This window comes from Cololabis saira, chromosome 7 (assembly GCF_033807715.1).
Source record: "Cololabis saira isolate AMF1-May2022 chromosome 7, fColSai1.1, whole genome shotgun sequence".
Classification (NCBI taxonomy): domain Eukaryota; kingdom Metazoa; phylum Chordata; class Actinopteri; order Beloniformes; family Belonidae; genus Cololabis; species Cololabis saira.
Window position 1 is genome coordinate 21,609,847 of NC_084593.1, and position 21,883 is coordinate 21,631,729.

The 21,883-nt window shown below is 41.1% G+C and overlaps 1 protein-coding gene across 6 annotated transcripts in view; it reads right to left on the reverse strand.

Moving 5' to 3' along the window:
* gria3b (glutamate receptor, ionotropic, AMPA 3b) overlaps positions 1-21,883 on the reverse strand; it is a 104,018-nt gene that overhangs the window by 29,146 nt on the left and 52,989 nt on the right. For all 6 annotated transcript variants that reach the window (XR_009782887.1, XM_061725048.1, XM_061725047.1 and 3 more), the window contains exons 4-8: positions 21,306-21,493; positions 4,283-4,336; positions 2,573-2,734; positions 1,304-1,471; positions 808-912 (exon numbers count right to left, since the gene is read on the reverse strand). Coding sequence is in view for 5 of the 6 variants with exons in the window: in XM_061725048.1 (XP_061581032.1) it covers positions 808-912; positions 1,304-1,471; positions 2,573-2,734; positions 4,283-4,336; positions 21,306-21,493 (677 nt within the window). In the remaining variant the exon portion in view is untranslated. The remainder of the gene's footprint in view (positions 1-807; positions 913-1,303; positions 1,472-2,572; positions 2,735-4,282; positions 4,337-21,305; positions 21,494-21,883) is intronic.

Consider the following 21,883-nt stretch of genomic DNA (forward strand, 5'->3'; position numbering starts at 1 on the left):
CATTACTCTGCACTGTCCTCTCAGACCCTTTGAAAGCACACACAGACCTTATAAAAAAGACAGTATGCAGCCACTGTTATGTTTATCTCGGTAGACAACTGGATTGTAATGAGATTTGCTAGTTTAGATTAATTATGTCCTATATTACATCTATGACTGAGTTTAATGTGTGAGAAAACCCCACGGGGCTGCAGGTCGTGCTCACAGATATCGCTGGGCAGAGTGCGATGTAGCCGTGACGTCACCCAGCTCTCTTGCAGTGTTGTAAGAGTGATGAATTTAATTGTATAAAGTTTTCATACTCACAGGGTAGTGACATCATATCGGTCACATGAAACAGTAGGAATTCCCAAGCTTTATTACAAATGTGACTACAAATACCAAAATGATCAATATACCCAATTAAAACCTTGACATTAATAAATGAGAGCACAGCCACTTTCTAAAATGAATTAAGTGTGACGATTCCTTTTTTTCCTGGACAACTGGACTACAGTGTGCAACCACAGGAGTCGCCCCCTGCTGGTTACTAGATAGAACACAGCTTTAAAGCCCTAGGGCAATAGCGATCTTTTTGAGACGAAAGGCTTTATTGATCTTTTATATACTACCTATGTTTGCACATGAGTCTAAAAACCATCAATACTTCAATAAAAAATATAAAAAACTTGAATGAATGATCATAAGAGTTTAAATCCTTTTGAAGTTGAGTATCTTAACTAGTGATGAGAAAAACTGTGATGTGTGCCAGTTGTTAGCTGCATTCAGATAAAAAAACAAGATTGTTTTTGGTAACATTAGTCTTACCTTCCTCGGCCCACCTATTTTCATCTCATAAACATCTACGGTGAAATTGGTCCTGCGGCCATAGTTGTCAAACTGGATGTTCCCGGTCATCCCCTGCAGTTGGACCTGATGGACAAAAAGATGTACAGATGAAGGGAAACATGTTACAGCCCCCGCTTTGCATATATAGCTGGTATTAAGGTGCACATGTCCACCGAGTAACCGGAGTGCACTCAGTCTGTTAATCAAATGATGAACTGGATACGCTTTAATAAAAGATGTAGTTTTATGGTAATGAGGGACTGGATTTGAGTGAGCTCTGTGCGGTGATATCTGGAGGCAGAGAGTGGAGAATTGCTCTGCACCCTCTTCCCTTCTCTCTGTCACTTCCCATCTTTATCACACGCGCTCACTATCTCTGCTTCACTTCTCCCAGCTTTTTCTTTAGGTTTCAACGTGCCAGCCCCCCCACCGCCCCCCGCTGCTGCCGCCCCTCCAGCCCTCCACCCCTCCTTACCGTCTTGAGAGCTCTCTCAATGTCTATACCCTGGCTCCAAGGTACAGCGGGATTGGCCAGACAGTCTCCGGCGCTGCCTCGGCGGGAGACGTCCACGCGTTGGCGCCGCAGGTACCTGAAGGCTTCTGCTATCACCAGGATGGCATCATGGGTCAGAGCTGAGGTGTACTGTACAAAAATGGGACATTTAACAAAAGCAGCGCAGTACAGAAAGATAAAGACACATTGTGAGAGGTAAAACAAAAAGAACGAAAAAAAAAAAGACTATTTGTGTTGTGAAGATGTGAAATTGAGAGCATCCAGGAGACACGGCAGTAATCCAAGTGCTTTTCTTTGGTTAAGCAGAACAATTTAAAGGGAAATTTCTCTTTTTGTTTCTTTTCATATTGCAGATAATCTGGGTTTTCTGTTGGAAAGTACAGGGTAGGCAAATATAAGCTTTGGCTTCAGCCTATTCCTTTTTCGGTTACAGAGTTTATTATTATTTTTTGTGTGAAACTGATGAGTGTAAACTTGTATGAAAGTGTTTTGTCATTTACACACACACACACACACACACACAGTTTGAATTGCAAATAATGTAATGTAACCGAAATAAACAATTCATTCATTCATTCATTCATTCATTCATTCATTCATTCATTCATTCATTCATTCATTCATTCATTCATTCATTCATTCATTCATTCATTCATTCATTCATTCATTCTTTTCTGCCTCTAATGCATCTCACTGCCTCACAGGTCGTTGCAGCAGGTGGATCCAAGCTTCGACACCTTGCCTATGACAAAGCTAATTTTATCAGACAGATTTGATTAGAAATGCCAGGGCTTGTCGAACGGTCAGGACTTCCTCCCAAACTTTAGTGCAGAGTTAGGATATAAACAGAAAATTAAAGAGTGATTTTATCTCTCTTTCAGTTCCCCTCCAACTTCTCTTGACCTTTTTAACCACATAGCTTTGAACCACTTGTTTGTTGACCACTCCACCATGGCGAAATCTAATTAAATGGCATTCAAAATCCATTTCTTCCCTGATCATTGTTAAATTAGATGTAAATTGGAGCTGCAATATAACCTTGGCTTGCACCGCTTATCAATATATTGATTGCCTGGAGAGATGCAAAGCAAAGACAGCGGAGGAAGCGAGGGGCAAGAGGACGCAAGAATGACAAAGGCAGACGGGGGATGGAAGAAGAACTGTGCACTTCAGAAGGGGGTGATCACTGTATTCTGCATGCACAGTGTAAGGCCTTGCAAAGCCTAGTACCTTCAGAGGAGAGTTTCGAGCTTCTGGGAATTCTCTTTCATCTAGGCGCTCCCAGCGCTGCATGAACTGCTGCACAATCGGGTTCTCAGGGTTGACTATCTGAAACCCTGAAATGTTGGCTCCACCGGCAAAGACTTTGTCCATGCTCACATTCGAAAATCCCTGAGACGAGACAAAGGAGGAAAAGAGGGAAAAGGGGAGAATGAGATTCATGTAAGTTGTTTTTATGTGAATTTTTTTTAAATACAACCTGGGGCAAAGCTTCACAAAATATTTGCAGCTACAAAGGCAGTGCAGAAAATGCAATTTACTAAGAAACCTAGGTTATGTGAAAAAGCATAGTTTTCCATTGCATTTCTCTTAAGATAAACAAACACCCAGTTTTTGTGACATCATGTGACGCATTAGACTCTTCTTGAACTAGCTGGCCTACTTTCATTCTCAAAACTTTGCCATGTATGAAAAAAAAAAAAAAACATTTCCGTGTACCTTTCAAAAACTCACACTGCTCCAGCTGTATCTAAATTTCCCTCTTCACCCGAGAGCCACGGCCGTTATTTCTTTTTATAGTCAAATCACTATTCTTTAAGTGCAGCGTTGTGTCGTGGTGTGCAAGGACATGTGCCTGACTGCTGCATAATCACATCCTCTAACGCCAGAGCAGCAGCGGGAGATCAGCGAGAGAAAGCAGGCCTGGCCTTCGATTTGAAACTCTCAAACTAACATCAAGGCTAAATAAGCATTTCCCTGCACAGCCTGTGGGAAACATGGCTGCCCTCTAAAGATAGTTAAAAAGGTTAAGCCGTTTTATCCACTTCTTATGAGCAAAATACATGCTTATGGAGAATAAGCATTACATACATTACTTACTGTGTGGAGGTATGGGGAAATACTTACATAACAAACATTGATCCAATAATCAAATTACAAAAGAGAGCCATAAGAATTGTAAATAATTCAAAATACTGCGACCCAACGAACCCACTCTTCATTAAACTAAATACCTTAAAATTGGTAGATCTAGTTGAGCTAAGGACTTCTCTTATAATGTATAAGGCACACAACAACCTACTTCCTTACTGCATTCAGGAAATGTTTTCACCCAGAGAAAGTCGGTATGAACTCAGGGGCACTTGTATGTTTAAAAAAATAAAGGTAAAGACAAACTTTAGAAGTAGATGTGTTTCTGTTAAAGGGGTAAACTTGTGGAATAGTCTCTGTGATGAGCTAAAAATGTGTAGTTCTATCTGCAAATTCAAAAAAATGTTTAAACTTAGGGCAATTGATAAAAATAAACTATGACCAAGAGCAGCTTCTCCTGTAAATCCTCTATATCACATGCTTTTGTTGTAATTGATCTCTGTAATACCTTTTATTTTGATTTGTTGTGATGTATTGTAAAAAAGGGTAGGCATTATATAAGCTACGGCTTCAGTCTACACCTTTTTTGGTTCATATATTTATGTGTCCAGCCTTACTGTGGTGCATGTTTTGATTCACTAATGGACCAAATAAAATTAACTAACTAACTAACTATAAGGAACACATATACAGTAATAAGCTCTATACATAGAGGAAAACACAGCAAAACACATACCACTTTTAAAAATGTTATGTATAAATTATTTATATATATATATATATATATATATATAAACCATAACCCATCTCTTGTGCATGCACTTTTCCATCAGCGCGGTCATTACTCACAAGATTGGCCAGAATGTAGTGGTACCCACGACTGTTCTTTCCCAGGGCCACAACCTACGGGAGGAAAAAAAAAACATCAATACATTTAACCACCCATGAGATGAGAGCTAAGAGTCACGGCAAATCTGAGCGCCTGCAACAATCTTTGTGAATGCAGAGATGACCAATGTGCACCACAGATGTCCCGGAGGTTCAGACAATGCAAAGTCCCCAAAGGAATGAGAAAAGGTGGGACCAGTTGTTCATTAATATGGAGATGATAACGAGGAAGAAATAGAAGCAAAGTGGAGCATCCTTGAATATTCTCACTTTGAAGTCATTCAGAGTGGAGGCTTCACTGCTCAACATCTGCTGGACTGAATGTGGGAAATGGAAAGAAAAAAATGTTTGAAAACAATTTACAGTGAGACAGTCAGATGTAGATCTCGCTATGCTTTGAAAATATCACACCTTTGGAGCAGAACAGCATGGCTTCAACCCACGCAGCTTGTCTGAAAATAGTAAGTGATGTTCTAAGCTATTTTATCACAGCGATACAAACCATATGTTTGCATGTAGGTTACACTTTCTTTTTCACGTTTTTTTATCCGTGCATTACATGCAGGACAGTGATATTTCAGCTCGACTTTGTGAGGAGTGTTATTTATGAGTTTGCTGTCTGCTGTGGATGGACTTCTGAGTGGCTGCCATGCAGAAACCTGTCAACCATGTCTCAGCTTTCATCTGCGCTCTACAAACACAGCAACACAAGTTTACAGCAAAATCAGCATGTTTGCACATGTTCTGGCTGCGGCTCCGTCACAAAAACAAACTGTCAGTTTATCATCTTTCTGTGTGTGCGTGTTAGGCTGGGGACATTGGATATTTGTTGCTCTGTATCGTTTACAACATCCCCACCGAGTAGGAGATAGTGATGGGGGAGGGAATAAAAAAGAAACACTCCTGGATCCTCACAGCTCAGGGTGCAAAAATCTTTGAAAAACATATTAAGTTTATCTGCAAATTACTTTCTCTAACCTAGACGTGTTAATTTGAACTGACACGGGTGCATAGGTTTACACTTGCTTGGACTCGGAAACCCTCAAAGATAAAATAAACATGAGAAGATTGTTAACGCTAGCAAAAGAAAAAAAAAAAAAGAGAGAGAGAGAGGGAGAGAGAGAGAGAGAGAGGTTGTCATTTTTCACACAGTCTGGCTCATAAATGAAAAGTTCAAGGTTCAAAGTATCTTCACTATCGCCTTTCGGTACAAATGGTTCACAGACGGCAGTAATATATAAACACCCAGCAATAAATCAACCGTACTACACACAGTTTACCCGTGTATATTGTCGTTTACGAGGCTGATAACAGCAGGTATATATGACCTGTTAAACTGGATCGTTCTCCATTGTAGTGTCTGCCCTAATGTTAGCAACACACAGCTCAAGGGATGGTTTACATCAGGCTTTCTTCAGAGACCTGACCTCTCACAGGTCACTGAGGTCATGTAAGGACGCACTGTCAACTTTGGTCCACATTAACAATACCCTGCTGACAATTTTTCTGGATGCATTTTTATTTTCTGACAGCGTCTGCATCACAAAGGCTTTAGACCACCAAGGCTGCGGGGGTCAGACAGACGGGCTGGTGACAAAGAAATAGAAACAAAGAGGAAATTATCTGATTATAATGCAGACATAGAAGAAATTGCCTTTTAGAATTCATCTGTCTGAATATAAATGAGTATAAATATAAATGAATATAAACTGAATATAAATCAAAAAAGCATCACAAAAAGCATTTTACGTAACTCTGTTAATGAAATGAAATGGGGGCTTGCAAAGAAAGTAATTGTTCGCAATCCTGCCTTTTTGGACTTGATGCATAGATGCATTTACTTGTTCAAAGCCCCCGCTTCACACCCCATTACTAGTGCTAACCTTGACTCTGGCCGTGAGCCTCCTCACACCTGCCCTGGAGCTGGGCGAGGGAAGACCTCACCCCTGCATGCAGCCTGCAGCTAACGGCCAACCTGGCCACGGCTACAGGCAGCAACCTTGGGATGAAGCGCGGCAAGACACTGATGACACAGAGATGCACGGAACCTCGGGCAGAACGCACAAATCTTTCTCCTCGACCTCTTTTATTAACCAAACAGCAAGATCTGTCCCCAGTTGGAACCTCATTGGGTCACATGATACAGTACATGCATGATTAGGCATGTGTTACTTTTTATTTATTTTTTTAACCCTTTTATTTTTACAATGCAGTCTGCAGGGACAAATGACGAGGCTTCATCACTATAGCTTTATAGCAGTTAGCATTTTCAGTAAACTTCACATGTGAGCTGTGTATTGGAAGTCAAGAGGGTAAAATGACTCTCATTTCAGAGATGTTATGACTGGTGCTGTGAATTTTCCAGCCTGCTGCGGCCGGCTCTGTATTGGCTTAGCCGGGTACAGGGGTGAAGGTGGCTCGCCGGGAGCAGCCAGCAGAAGGCTATTAGCAAGCTAACACCAGCTTCTGGGCGCGGGCCAAGTCAGTCGGCTCCTGCCAGGATGGCTTTCCCCACAGGACTGAAACACGGCCTTCAAAACTATTATTCAGACACCTATGGCTGATGTCACAGATGGTTTGTCATGATCTTTTTACACCCCCTACGGGGTCACTGGACGTTGGACATGAAATAAATTTGGCTCCAATAAAGTACAAATGAAATAAATGACAAACATTAATGAATCAAAATAAGATACATATACATATACATGTATATATATATATACACATATACATATATATATATATATATATATATATATATATATATATATATATATATATATATATATATATATATATATATATATATAAAGTTTATGCAATGTCAAGTATTTTTTTCCTTCAGTTCGTTATGATGGTATTTGCTCCTTCTCTTCAGGATGGTTGGGTAATTGGTTGCACAAGTCCTTTAGGAGAGCAACTCTTCGAGGGAATCTGATATCTAGATATTAGATAGAAAAATGAAAATAAAACAACTAAATGAAACGACTTTTTAAATTGTTAAAGGTAGTACACATCCCTTTTCTGCTTTATGTTGCTTCAGCTCTCCCACCAAACCCCCCCCCCCGCCCGTATGATGAGGAGTTTTAGGTCTGTAAGATCTGTTTTTCTTTTGTCTTTTTTAGATATAAAGGATTCTTGTAAATCATATCAGAGACATAAAGAGAAGCAGAGGATTATGAGGATCCTGTCAGGGCACAGGGACAGTTTTATCACATATGAGTACAGTGCATTATTATTCAAGTTATCAAGTGGAACTTTAATGATTTCCAAATTGAATGTCTTTTATGTGCAATTCCGGTGGTAAGTAAAGTACAATATGTAACAAATGTTAACAAAAAGTCATTAAGATCCTAGTTGAAGTCTAACTATGTTGCTAGCTGTTGCATTCATTGATAACCTAGTAATCTCATTTTGGATATTTCTCATCCAGATATGATCACCTCTGGACCAAAATACAGAACAATCGTCCCAATCATGTCACCACAACTATGTCCATTTCTTTCATATTCTCTGACTTCACCACGCCATTTCCCAGCTAACAAATAAAAGTCTTAACATTATGTTGTATCGATATCATGATTTAGATTGTGTTTCATTACCCAAATAATTTATACAATTTCAACATGAATTCAAGTAATATTCAATGTAGGCTGTCTAGTGCTGATACACAATTCAACCAGGTCTTGTTTTTGCATATGGACTTCAATAACTCCGTCTTCTGAACTTCCTCTATTCTACAATGTAAAATCAATGTTATCTTACACATATTTGGGTATTTACAGTAAAAAGTGAAACTACAGGGGCCACCGGCCTTCCCCCAAAATCCCAGTCTGCTGTTATTAGTCAGCATCAAGGGTCTGATCAGGACCCTCTCGCTTGCCTGCATCAGTTGTGATGAAATGTAAAAAAAGAAAAAAAAAGACATTTCAAAATCTGCACGCAGCCCCAAGTGCAGGATGTGTCTTGAATATTGATTAATCTTTTTCTAGGAAACTGTAGATTCTAAAATGTCAGAATATAGATCCCTACAAAACCCATTACTTGTCATCGGAGGTCAAGATACTTGTGTTTAAGGTGATATATGGTCCTGACAGAGACATGTAATGACAGAAAAACATTTCATAAAATTAGATTTCAAAGGCACTTGGAAAAATACCTTTTATGCGTTTATAGGCAAACTAAGGCTCATAGCACACTATTTTTCTTCTTTCACATAAATAAGAGCTGACTCTTCCTGCTGCCTTTACTATTTATTTTATTCTAAGCTTAATATGTGAAAGTAACATTCATTTTCAAAACTTTCTCATCTGTCTGGATAAATGTTTAACTAAGTTGTACGGTTTTTCAAGTCATCTTCAGCTCTAAGTCAATATTAACCAGATCAAAGATAAGTTTTGCATTAGCTTTTCAAGATTATTCTAACAAGGCGAATTAACATTACTCTTTATCACCCTAGTTTTTGCCTCTCAAGTGATTTCTGTTGCTGATGCTTGTCTTTGGAGTAAATGCATATAAGCAAAAGCCTGAAAAAAAAAAGAAAAAGAAAATCAGTCAGTTTCCCGCTGACACCGTTTTTCTTGCACATCGATCCTCGAGCTGGTTCCAGCACCTTTTTGTCCTGCAGTTTATTGAAACTGTAGTTCCCACGTACAGTTTTCTTCAAAGCCTGATAGGGACCAGAGACATGGATGACCTTGACTTCAGCTTCAGCCAGTCCAGCATGCTGCCTCAGACAGACAGAACTAAGTGTAAAACTACAGCTTCATATTTTTAATACATTTTTTCTACTAAGTATGAACTTTCCACTGCAGCGTTTGTCCGAACAGGCGAAGAGGCAGACTGGAAATGATTCCCTAGAGCTGATAAAATATCACCAAGGCATATGAAAGATGAGTAAATATGGAAGCAATTATTTTTAGCCATCATCTGAACCCATAAACCCATAAACTACAACACCAACATCTGACATCTTTATTTATTCATTTAATAGATGATTAATTCATTAATTAATCTATTTTTGCATTGCAACCTGGTTCAATTTCTGTGTTTTAGGTAGTTGATTATTGGTCAGTGAAATCATTTTTTGATAGAGTAAAATAAAGAAAAAAACAGCTGTGAGCAACAACAAGGGGATATGCAGTTCAGCAGAGCAGAGTCTCCATGGCAACTTGATCGGATCATGTTAAAAGCATGGCTTTGCGAACTGGAGAATGCAGAAATATAAAATCTGCATTAGTTGTTGAGGGTTGGTCTTGCGGCTATCCCAACAGTTTCTCTACAGTGGAGTGAACTGTGGAGAGATTGTGAAAACACAAAGATTTTGATGAAATCCAGTTTGTAGCATCATTGACAAGAAAAGATCACATCTCTTGACCTGGAGATAAAATAAAAGTATTTGTTAAGAAAAAAAAATCACTTTATTTAACCATTCAAGGTGTTTTGACTGTTATGTTTGAACTTGATCAATATTTAATACCAAGTAAATCAAGTTCACTTTTTATAGCTGATGGCATTGCTAATATATGACTTTGCTTCCTGTTTCGAAGTGTCACCTGCATGGATCTATTATAAAACTGGATCGGACGTCAAAAATGGCCGCCCATTCATTTCAATGCATTCTGCTCAGCCAGCGCATAAGCCGAAAAAATCTCTGACTTCCGGGTTTACTTCCGCATACAGCGGCCCATAGAGCATGCGCAGTTGAGTCACCTCCCATGATGCTCTGGGGCCTCCCATCATGCCCCGGGGCAATGACGCGAGTATTAATATAATATGTATTAATATAATATCTTAATTAATGTATATTATTACATGTATAGTATTACATATATTATTAATGTATTAATATAATATAATTACATAATATATATTAATATAAACATCCGTGGAATGCACGGACACGGCTGTGACGTCAGCCGTGACGTCACGCCCAGAAAGAGACTTTTCTTTGACTTTTCTGGCCGTTATAAAACATTTTTGACGGATATAAAGTCCATGACATAAAAATATAGAATACAAAGATTAGTAATAGCCGGTGATTACAGCTGGAGGTGTCCTGTGAACAGTTTTAGAGGCTTCTCTTTTACTATTGCGGTCTATGGGAAAAAAGCTTTCTGGGCCGCATGGGATTTTTGGTTGCAGTACCGCGGCTGGCCACTGGAAAAAATCGGCGCGCCTTCTGAGTGGGAGACCCGGGGGCTGGTCACCTGTCAGTGCTTTCAAAATAAAAGGTTCCATTGAATGTTGTTACAGGGTTATTTTTTTCCTTCTATCTTTATTTAAAAAAAACACTTATAAATAGTTAGTGTCTTTCTTGCAACAGTCAAAGCGCTCAGTTACGAAAGTCAGTCAGGAAATCATCTACGTAGGTCGGCTAACAGCTTTTCACAATAAGGGACGTCTTCACCAACTAAACCAACGCAAACCCCAGGAACCTGATCATGTCCATGAATGCTTATTTATCTATTAATTGCAGAACACTGGCAATTTAGCTGAGTCATCTCCTTGAATGCTGGGTTTATTTGAAGAATTTCAGTCCGCTAATTAAGAAGCTCGACCGAAACAATGATGTGATGCATCTAAAATGATAAGAGAGGCCGTGTGACAATTCTCCATTAATGCTGGTTGATGTTGGTCTGCTGGTTTATCAATCCAGAACAAATGGCATGATGCCCATGGGAAATAGATGGCATGATTGCTTGTCCAATTACTTTGAAAATAAACTGTATGTAATTTAGCATAAATACTGTGTATCAGCATTAATTTTGGACTATAAGGATGTTTATTTCCCTCTGAAAGGTTTTGATTCGGTGACAAAATAGAGATGTGCTTGCGGTGAATACAGGTAATGATCAACACACTTATTTTGCACTTTGGCTTACTCACAAAATAAATGTTCATGCAGCTTATATAGGGCAAAATAGAAAGGCCTGCTTATATAAACATAGTTGCACTGTCAAAAGAATGAATTAGTGTTGGGTGCTAAGAAATCATTTAATTCTAAAATTCAGTCCAGATATGTCTTTGACAGAAAGTGCCTGTCTATTGCACAAACATTTTTATATTTTTTTACCTTCAAGACTTTGTACAGTTGCCTGTCATTAAACTCCCTTTAATATACAGCCAGTACTGGCTGTCGGCGAGATGCTTTTCTTGGCAGAAGCAATATATGCCCCCGAAGTGGCAGAAATATTGGCCTTTGACCAAATACAGAGCGCTTTAAAAAGAAAAAAAAAAACCCCCACCTGACTCATAAGATGACTGTTAAAGGGAAAAAGGGTTCCTCTGCATGCCATTATTTGACGTATTCTTATGCAGTCGTAGCAGTCGCAGTGCACTGGTTTCAGCCTCTTATTCTGTCGTTGAGTCAGCAGGTGACATTGTCAAGGTTCTCTTTAATGATAACACTTTAATCCAATTTAATTCTATAATCACAGTTCGTAAATGGCCCTCAACAGCTAAAGTTGGTTCCAGGGTTCGGAAGCAGCATGTATCTCCAGCTTTTTATCCAGCAGTAAGGATTCTGCAGCAGAGACATTAACTTACCCACTTTTTTCCCTCTTTGTCCTTTTAATTTTCAAGTTAATTTAGAGGTATGCCATGAAGTGCCACTTCATGGCAAAAAAAAGGGGGGGGGGGTCTAACTGATGAAGATGGCCTGTGTCTGGGAAATTACAAAGTACTATAGTTCATTTATTTAGATTTAGATTTTATTAATACTTCAACTTCTCAATATGTCATCCTTGGCTTTGCAGAATGCCGATACTGTTTCCAGTTCTCACTGTCATCTCCAAAATTGATTGAGGGCCTAGTTTTTATTGCTGACATTTTTTTATCTGCTGCAGTAAATCTATCGTCCATTCTCTCCCTTCTCCTGCAACTTCTTATCAGTCACGGTCAGATTTCCTTCCATTTCTTTAATTTGATTTTGCACAAAGATTTCGGTCCTATAATACGTCCAACTGCGATTTTCTCAGCGCTTCCCTCCATACCAGAAAGCAGGACATGGACAGGCTCCAGTTCTGCATGACGCAAAGCGGCCACCCTTAATGCCTCTACGGGCGGCAGAATGTTGTTCTAACAAATCCCCAGATTCCTCTTCTTTCCCTAACCTCCCTTCTTTGATTCCAGTTCGCTTCTTATACGTTTTTTTTTTTTTTTTTTTGTCACTGCTTGAAAATGCAGCTTTGTGACTGGCAGAATGCTCATTGCCTGGCTGTCTTTGAACAGCTTGCTCGCCCAGGGCCTGTCCCAGGCTTTGCTTCTTCGTTTTCGTTCCCTTTTTTTCCGTGTGTCTGCCTCTCTTTACTTTGGTGATGAGCAGGTTGTTGCTTCTGAGCAAACTCCAGCTCTGGAATCCCTCGAGGAAAAAGAGCCAGCAAGGAGCATCAACATGGCTATGAGCAATATTATAATCCAAAGGCAGAAAGAAAGTTGAGATGATGCATAAAAGAGAAGAAAATATGAGATAATTCTGTTTCTTTTGTTTTGTAAACTTCATTTCATTTTAATATAAACTGATTACTGCATTTCAGGCCTGCTATAAGCTTTGCTGCATTGCAGCCATTATGATAAGTGACCTTCCAGAGGTTTTCTCATACATTTCTTACACAGTGGATATTCTCAGCTTATCTTGTGCTGAAGATCTTAAAAACTCAACCTTTCATGGATTCTGCTTTGGCACCGCATCACCATTACAATCCACCTGACGTCATTGTTCTTTGGACACAAAACAACAACACACAATTACCTCCTTAACTGCTAACTACATTGCACCTGTGCCAACTTTCTTGGAATGCGTTGCAGGCCTGACATGCAAAAACTTCCCATCTTTGTATAAATGTATATACATGGTTAGACATGCATGCTGGGATAATAACTTACACCCCGAGGAGAGAAAAAACACTTTATATCCAAGGCTTAAAATGATTATGACAAGTAGTGGAAATGCAAAGATTGTTAGCTTATTTTCAATAATATTGCAATGTTTACAGCCTTCTTAAATGACATTAACATTTTCTTCAAATCTTATCACCAATGAAGTTCAATAAAACATATTGATGACATAAGTTTGAAAGAGTGAAGCAGGTAAAAGGGAAGTACTGACACTGGCTCGATATATCTGCAATGCAGTAGTGATGGAGAAATCTTCTAGTTCAGCATCCTCAAACAAAATCAGAGCGAGGCTCATTCTACTCTTTAATAAAACGTGTCGCATGCAGAAACCGACACCACAGAGTGACATCAGTTGTGCAGTGTGGAGAGGAGACACACACGGTGGTTTTTCAGAGCAAAAACTCCTTAGGGAGGTTAGATAAGAACGAAAAAAAAAACAGATTCAGTTAGTTTATTAACCAACCAGAAAATTGGTGAGAAACCACACTGATAATTGTTTAATCATTATCAGTTATCAGATTTCTACAATTATTTCCTGCAGCTTTAAAGCATTATTCCAGTTTACCCCCATGTTTAGACTTATAGCAGTGGTTGACCCTATACTACCAGATGTATTATAATAATAATAATAATAATAATAATAATAATAATAATAATAATAATAAAAATATTATTATTATTATTAATATAACCACATATGCAGCATTTTGTCTTTCCTTAAAGGTAGATAATAGTGTAATGGTAAGTTAAAATAACCTTAATCAAAATGTATTTACAAAATGATTGAATAACATTTGTATTTTGCTATTGATTTGTAGAAAAACAAGCAAATAGCTGCAAATATGCTTAAAATATGTGCAGCTGAGAAAGTAGTAAATCATATTTATATGCTTCCACATTGTACTTGAGTTAAATGTTAGTAAGATTGAGTGAAAAACATTTTGACAGAGGAAAAAAAAACAATAAAATCCTTGAAAACGATTTTCAGGTTCAGCAACATATAATCTTTTTTTTTTTTTGTCTTTCCGTGATGCAATTGTGCACTCCAGGACCTTCATTGGCTGGAGATCTTCATGGCTGTGAGATTACTCAGAGTGAAATCATAAAACTAAGCCACTGAGCTGATTCCCATTTCCCCCAGCAATCAGCTCTCTGGATCAGTCCTGCTTCATGATTCTTTCTCAACAGGCACTGACCTTGACAGACTGAAGCGGCATGTCAGAATTACGACATGCAGACGCTGGCGTCAGCTCTTCAAACTCTGTCCCGCCAGATCGCCTCAGATGTATCTGTATCTGTCCTCAACTGTTCCTTAATAGAACTGCACCAGCAGGTAGAAGCAGCAGGTTTCTACACAGTTGACAGTGGGGGCCATTTTTGGTGTGATCGGCCTCATGGGAGACAGCCCATTCCTGTTGCAATGTATAATGGAGTGGCCCAGTAGGGGGGCAGTTACAGGGAGAGGTCCAGCAGCTTCCCTGAATGGCTGTGACTCATTCATATTGGCAGAGCTGGCTGGATTAGTCCAATTAACTCCAAAAAGGGAAGAAAAAAGTCCCATGCTGTGGTTGTCACTGAAACAAGGGACAAACCCAAGCGCACTATTGCTTTGAAGCTCAGCTGCTGTAAAAGCAGCTTATTTTATCCTTTTGGGCTAAAGCAGAGTTTAAAGAGCAAAATTACCGAAGGTAATGGCGTGAGATTGATGGATGATGAGAAAAATAATGAAGTTATTAATGAGTAAACAGAGAAGAAGAAGAGAACATCAAACAGATAATTGCTGTGTATCCTTATTGTTTTCAGGGGACAGAAGCAATTACAGATACAACCATTAATATGCCTCATGTGATTTGTAATGAATAGTCTAAACTTTTGTTAAAAGCTGATGTTTGCTGTTAACACAAAAAAGGGAATACATTCAGTCTTCTCAAGTAAGGGGAGCAAATGTGCAGCTTGAGAATCAAATTAGACACAGCGAATAAATACTAACAGCAATTCTGCTCTAGACTACGACTGTGGGATCAAATTATATTCATAGAAAAAAAAAACATGTGAAAGTAACAATCATTGGGGGGATATTGCGAGGTAATGAGAAACCAATATCTAAATTAATGTTAACGAGCACGATCCAATTCTGGAGCTGATTGCCTTATAAGCAGGCAGCGGAAATCAGGGATGTACAGGGTGGAGCGAGGAGGGCAAAAACAGGAGATGCACAGCAGAATAGCCACTCATCTATTCATGGTAATTGTGTTTTCCCCACTACAAGGACTGGTGGACCTTTCATTTGCTCCTAAGGCAATTGACCTGATAGACGAATGGAGGGGTTTTGGGTTGTTAGAGAGGGATTAAATAGGTTGACTATTCTGTGGCCTCTCCAAATGGCTGCTCACACTCAGACCTCTCCACCTCAGGCGCCCTCGCTGCTTCAACACAATCATTCTCGTATAAGACCGCAGCAATCAAACAACAAAAAAAAAACGACAGGTAAGGTTACTACCGACTGTCATTCTGGCAACAGCCCTTCACAAGCTTGAGCCTTATCAGCCGGCAGGCGAAGCCACAGTTGGAGGGAGACAGGGTAAGTAAACCTCCATGTGTGAGGATATTCCCGTTCCGTCTCCAGAGTGCTTTTTTGTTTTGTTTCTTTTCTTTTTGTTTTTAAACCATTACTCTCACTCACAGTCTGGTTAGTTTTCATCCCCTTTCAGACTAGATCCCTTCAGATGCTTACCGTTCTGTAACACTTCCTTAAATGTGGGACACCAATTTGACTCCACTGGCCTTTTTCATACTGGGCCAAGGAAGAGAGGAAAATCCCCCAAACATGTGTCCTTAAATAAACAAAACTGGCATTCCAGAACCAAAGTGTGACTCCATTTTGTGTGCTTGAAACGAGATGGAAAGGGGTCACGTTCATTGCACTCATATTGATAATTTAAAAAAAAAAAAAAAAACATAGTGAAGAAGATGCTGTCAGCTTTCTTCATAATTTTACCGTCCTCTTAACAGGAGTGTGTATAAGTGTGCATGTGTAGCTGCACAAGAGAGGCACGTGGACGAGAGAGTGACTTTGTGGGTGATCGGAGCACTGATGTGTGGAGAAGTTTAACGGGAAATTTGAGGAGTGTAACTATACAGATTCAGCTGCATGTACAGCATCAGTACAGCAACACTGCGGCTCCTGCAGCTGGAAGTGTCAGGGTCTTCCTCACTAGCTGGAAGTGTCCGGGTCTTCCCCACTAGCTGGAAGTGTCCGAGTCTTCCCCACTAGCTGTGTCCAGGCCTCCTCACTAGCTGGAAGTGTCCAGGTCTTCCTCACTAGCTGGAAGTGTCCAGGTCTTCCTCACTAGCTGGAAGTGTCCGGGTCTTCCTCACTAGCTAGAAGTGTCCGGGTCTTCCCCACTAGCTGGAAGTGTCCAGGTCTTCCTCACTAGCTGGAAGTGTCCGGGTCTTCCTCACTAGCTGGAAGTGTCCGGGTCTTCCTCACTAGCTGGAAGTGTCCGGGTCTTCCCCACTAGCTGGAAGTGTCAGGGTCTTCCTCACTAGCTGGAAGTGTCCAAGTCCTTCTCAGCAGCTGGAAGTTTCGGGATGTTCCTCAGCAGCTGGGAGTGTCCGGGTATTCCTCCCTAGCTGGAAGTGTTGGAGTCTTCCTCACTAGCTGGAAGTGTCCGGGTCTTCCTCACTACCTGGAAGTGTCCGGGTATTCCTCCCTAGCTGGAAGTGTTGGAGTCTTCCTCACTAGCTGGAAGTGTCCGGGTATTCCTCCCTAGCTGGAAGTGTTGGAGTCTTTCTCAGCAGCTGGAAGTGTCGGGGTCTTCCTCACTAGCTGGAAGTGTCGGGGTCTTCCTCACTACCTGGAAGTGTCCGGGTCTTCTTCACTAGCTGGAAGTGTCCGGGTCTTCCTCACTAGCTAGAAGTGTCCGGGTCTTCCCCACTAGCTGGAAGTGTCAGGGTCTTCCTCACTAGCTGGAAGTGTCCGGGTCTTCTTCACTAGCTGGAAGTGTCCGGGTCTTCCTCACTAGCTAGAAGTGTCCGGGTTTTCCCCACTAGCTGGAAGTGTCAGGGTCTTCCTCCCTAGCTGGAAGTGTCAGGGTCTTCCTCACTAGCTAGAAGTGTCCGGGTCTTCCCCACTAGCTGGAAGTGTCAGGGTCTTCCTCACTAGCTAGAAGTGTCCGGGTCTTCCCCACTAGCTGGAAGTGTCCGGGTCTTCCTCACTAGCTGGAAGTGTCCAAGTCCTTCTCAGCAGCTGGAAGTTTTGGGATGTTCCTCAGCAGCTGGGAGTGTCCGGGTATTTCTCCCTAGCTGGAAGTGTCCGGGTATTCCTCCCTAGCTGGAAGTGTTGGAGTCTTCCTCAGCAGCTGGAAGTGTCGGGGTCTTCCTCACTACCTGGAAGTGTCCGGGTCTTCCTCACTAGCTGGACGTGTCAGGGTCTTCCTCACTAGCTGGAAGTGTCCGGGTCTTCCTCAGCAGCTGGAAGTGTCAGGGTCTTTCTCACTAGCTGGAAGTGTCGGGGTCTTCCTCACTAGCTGGAAGTGTCCAGGTCTTCCTCACTAGCTGGAAGTGTCCGGGTATTCCCTCCCTAGCTGGAAGTGTCCGGGTCTTCTTCACTAGCTGGAAGTGTCCGGGTCTTCCACACTACCTGGAAGTGGCTGGGTCTTCCTCACTAGCTGGAAGTGTCCAGGTTTTCCTCACTAGCTGGAAGTGTCGGGGTCTTCCTCACTAGCTGGAAGTGTCGGGGTCTTCCTCACTACCTGGAAGTGGCTGGGTCTTCCTCACTAGCTGGAAGTGTCGGGGTCTTCCTCAGCAGCTGGAAGTGTCCAGGTTTTCCTCACTAGCAGGAAGTGTCTAGGTTTTCCTCACTACCTGGAAGTGTCCGGGTATTCCTCCCTAGCTGGAAGTGTTGGAGTCTTCCTCAGGAGCTGGAAGTGTTGGAGTCTTCCTGACTAGCTGGAAGTGTCGGGGTCTTCCTCACTAGCTGGAAGTGTCCGGGTCTTCCTCACTAGCTGGAAGTGTCCGGGTCTTCCTTACTAGCTGGAAGTGTCCAGGTTTTCCTCACTAGCTGGAAGTGTCCGGGTCTTCCTCACCAGCTGCTGTTTCAGGTGTAAGCTCGTTTTAACTACTTCCTAGAGTGAAGCGCAGCTCCTTGGTGCTTATGACTTTGGTTGGCACTCGTACAATGTGATTAGAAAGTTGTTAAACTCTCACACTTCTCACTCGGGGAAAATGGCCTTTCTGGAAAATGGCTCTTGCATACAGGCACCGAGACCAGCAAAAGGGGGAAACATTCCACAAAGAAATGTCAGTGTCTAAGCGCCTTTTGAAAGTCAGCGAGTCATGTCTGCACAGTCGAGCCATCTGCCTTTCTTTTTTAATCGGGACTCATTAAGTCATTGTGCTGTTCACATTATATAACTAAAGGCACTGGATGGTCACGCACTACACAATCTGACAGGGACGGTCACCTGACTGGCCCATAAACCACTTTTAGACAACAAAGAGGAACTGAGGCCTAAACCCACACCTAAAAGTTAAAGGGGACCTATTATGAAAAACAAGTTTTTTCTTGTTTTAACATATATAAAGTGGTCTCCCCTCACCCTGCCAACACAGGGAAGATGAAATCCCATGGAATTCTGCAGGGTCTGTACCCCCGCCCTGCTGAATCTTCCAGTGTCATGTGACTTTCTACGGGCCGTTCAGAATCAGCACCTGTCGTTACGTAACGACAGGCGCTGATTTCCATAGGTCGGCCTCCGCTGCTGAAACCACGCCCATAACTCTCTCTGCCGGCTGGAGCGTCCGCCATTGTTTGGAAGCGGTGGCTGTTTCCACAGCGAGGGACAGTTAAAATGAGGTTTTGTATCGACATTTACATTTCCGACATTTCCTCATAAAAGGATCAGTAGCAGCAGTACGGACCCGGCAACTGCACACGAGTCAGCAGTAAGTGACGTTATTTTTTTTATGTTATTTATATTTGTCTACAAGTATGGGTTGCATGGGTTAAGTATTTAGCTCAGCTCCAGAGCACCGGAGGCCACACACCGGGACTCCTCATAGGACCGGAGCGGTGAGGAGCCCCGGGCCCCGGCGTAAGGTAACACCGGAGCTCTATTAGTAATAATTTTTTTTCTGTTTATGGTTTCAGATCTTCTAAGCAATGCACCTGAAGCTGTTCAACGACACATTCAGAAGACGCACGGTCCTTCCTTGAGCCAGCAATAGTACATAAATGTTATATAAAACTTATGTTTTATTTTTTTAACAATAAAGTTGTCATTTGTGAAAATTCAGTGTTGTAATTTCTTTACTGTTAACATGATTTAATTTGTCTTGTAACATATGAAATGAAATGAGGAATCGGAGTAAATAACTGTGGTGTAACTGTTTAGAATTAAATTAAATCTTTCTGTGTGAAGACGAGGTGACTAAAGGCTGATTTATGGTTCCGCGTTACACCAACGCAGAACCTACGGCGTAGGGTACGCGTCGATTTAACGCAGAACCGTTAATCAGGCTTTAAGATCAGTTTCCACCGTGTCATAACTGCATGCGAGCGTCCGACTATCGCGTCGAGCTGCATGACATCGGACGCTCTCTTTCCACGCTGAAACCGTTAAACTCGCGGCCAGTTAGGACAGTCCAATACAAAAAAATAAAGCAATGGAATTTATTTTGTCGCAGAAGCTCGCTCGCATGGGACACGACACGCTTTGTGTACGGAGCTGGCTGCTCTGGCCGGAGAGGCTTTGTCTCCTCCTCCCCTCCTACACGTCATTCAATCAGCCAATCAGCACAGAGCCTCATTATCATAGCCCCCCCGCCCCTTAAATGAAGCACAGAAAAAGGGGTTAGAAGCAGTAAAACTAGAGACACGGCCCACAGGCTGAATTTCTTATTCATGTAGAAAAAACAAGCTTTAGATTGTTTTTAAGACATTCAAGGCCTGTTTAAAAATATATTAAATGCCATAATAGGTCCCCTTTAAGTAATTAAAAAAGATCAGGGGGTAAAAACTACAAGTGCTAGCTGCTGCGATTATTCAGAATAAATGTGAAGAAAAGACAAAGAACGTGGGTGAAGGAATGGATTAGGACAACTGGGCAGCAGGGATTGTCTTACAGGAAGAATAGCTGCCCGCTCCTGTTGTGGTATGGCACGCGATATGCATCTTCATAGTTGGTGGATTTCCCCTTCGGGATTCCCTATCGCAATGTGAACCAATATCTTTAACTTTTCCATTGGATGTATGATGAATGAGAAGCTGCCAGATGGTTCAAATCTCCTCGACCATCAGCAATGGCTTGACGTGCTGTTAGCGATCACGTTTGATGAGTCTTTGAGTACTTGATCACATAATAATCAAGTGCTGAAGTACCTATTTGGCACCGACTATTAGCAGTCACTATAACTGCCACATCAAGTCCAAAATCACACGCTCTCAAAGCACTAAACTGGTTAAAGACAAAAAAAATAAAATTCTGGATAATATAACCCTTCAAAACACTGAGTGTTTTTTCACATAAGGTTCCCAAGTGACACAAAGTCAAGAAACTATTTGCTTTTAGACTTCTTGAGTTGATACAAACCCATCGTTTTTAAAAAAAACGTTAGATTACAACATGTATTTATTTTATGCAGGCAAAGTAATATTTACCCCTGTTTAAGTGAGCAGAGAGAAGTCACTGAAATGAAGGAAAAACTAAATAAATCAACTCCCCAAAATCATAGTAAGTGAAAAAAGGTCCTTTTTCAGTGCTTAGAAACTTTGAGATCATGCATATCCATGGTTTTGCAGAAAAATCAAATGGTAAATTTTCAATTTCGAAACATGGATCATAAATTTCCTACAATGCAACTGACTTTTTTCTTTAAAGCGCTGAGATCTTGTTATTTATCCTATGCAGAATATATGAAAACATAAGTTTTCATAGGTTAAACCCAAATTCTGCATGTCAAAGTGACGGTGCTGTTAAAGATTATATAACTAGAATAAAAAGGAAGGAGAAGTATAGCTGTTTGTTACATTATCCAAAATGCCTTCCTGACTTCACGTAAACAATGAGCGTGAGAAACTCACCTGTTCAAATATAGTATTGACCCGATCCACCTCGCAGTCAATCACATAGCGCTTCTCTTGCCTCCTGTCCATCTCTTCAATGATGCGCTTGAACTCTGCTGCATCTGTTGTGCTGCTGACAGAGCGGGCCGTCACCTGCCAGTTGTTTGCTACCGCAGCCTCCATGATGGCCTGCAGTATGGAGAAACCTGTGAGGGGAAGAAAAACAAAGCATTAAAAACCGGGAGTGACACACGGTAGAAGTTATGCAAGAATGAATTAGCTTCTTAAGTATTCTGAGGAGTTTTTTGTTACATCTTGAGGTTAAAGGCCATCTCATTATAATCTTAAACAGAATTCCAAAAATGTCTAGAGTCCAACTTTTCGTGCATATAAGTGAGTGAATTTACATTTGCTTTTAAAAGAGGGAAATATCTCAGTGAAATGAAAAAAACTGAAATTGTTTCTCCGTGCTATTAAAAGATCTGTTGATGATGTTATTGCACTTGGCATCAATTGAATTAAGGCATTTAACCCAGCCACATGTTAACTTTGACAGCGCTGAGAAGCGCATCGCGGCCCTTGTCTCCTTGGAGGAT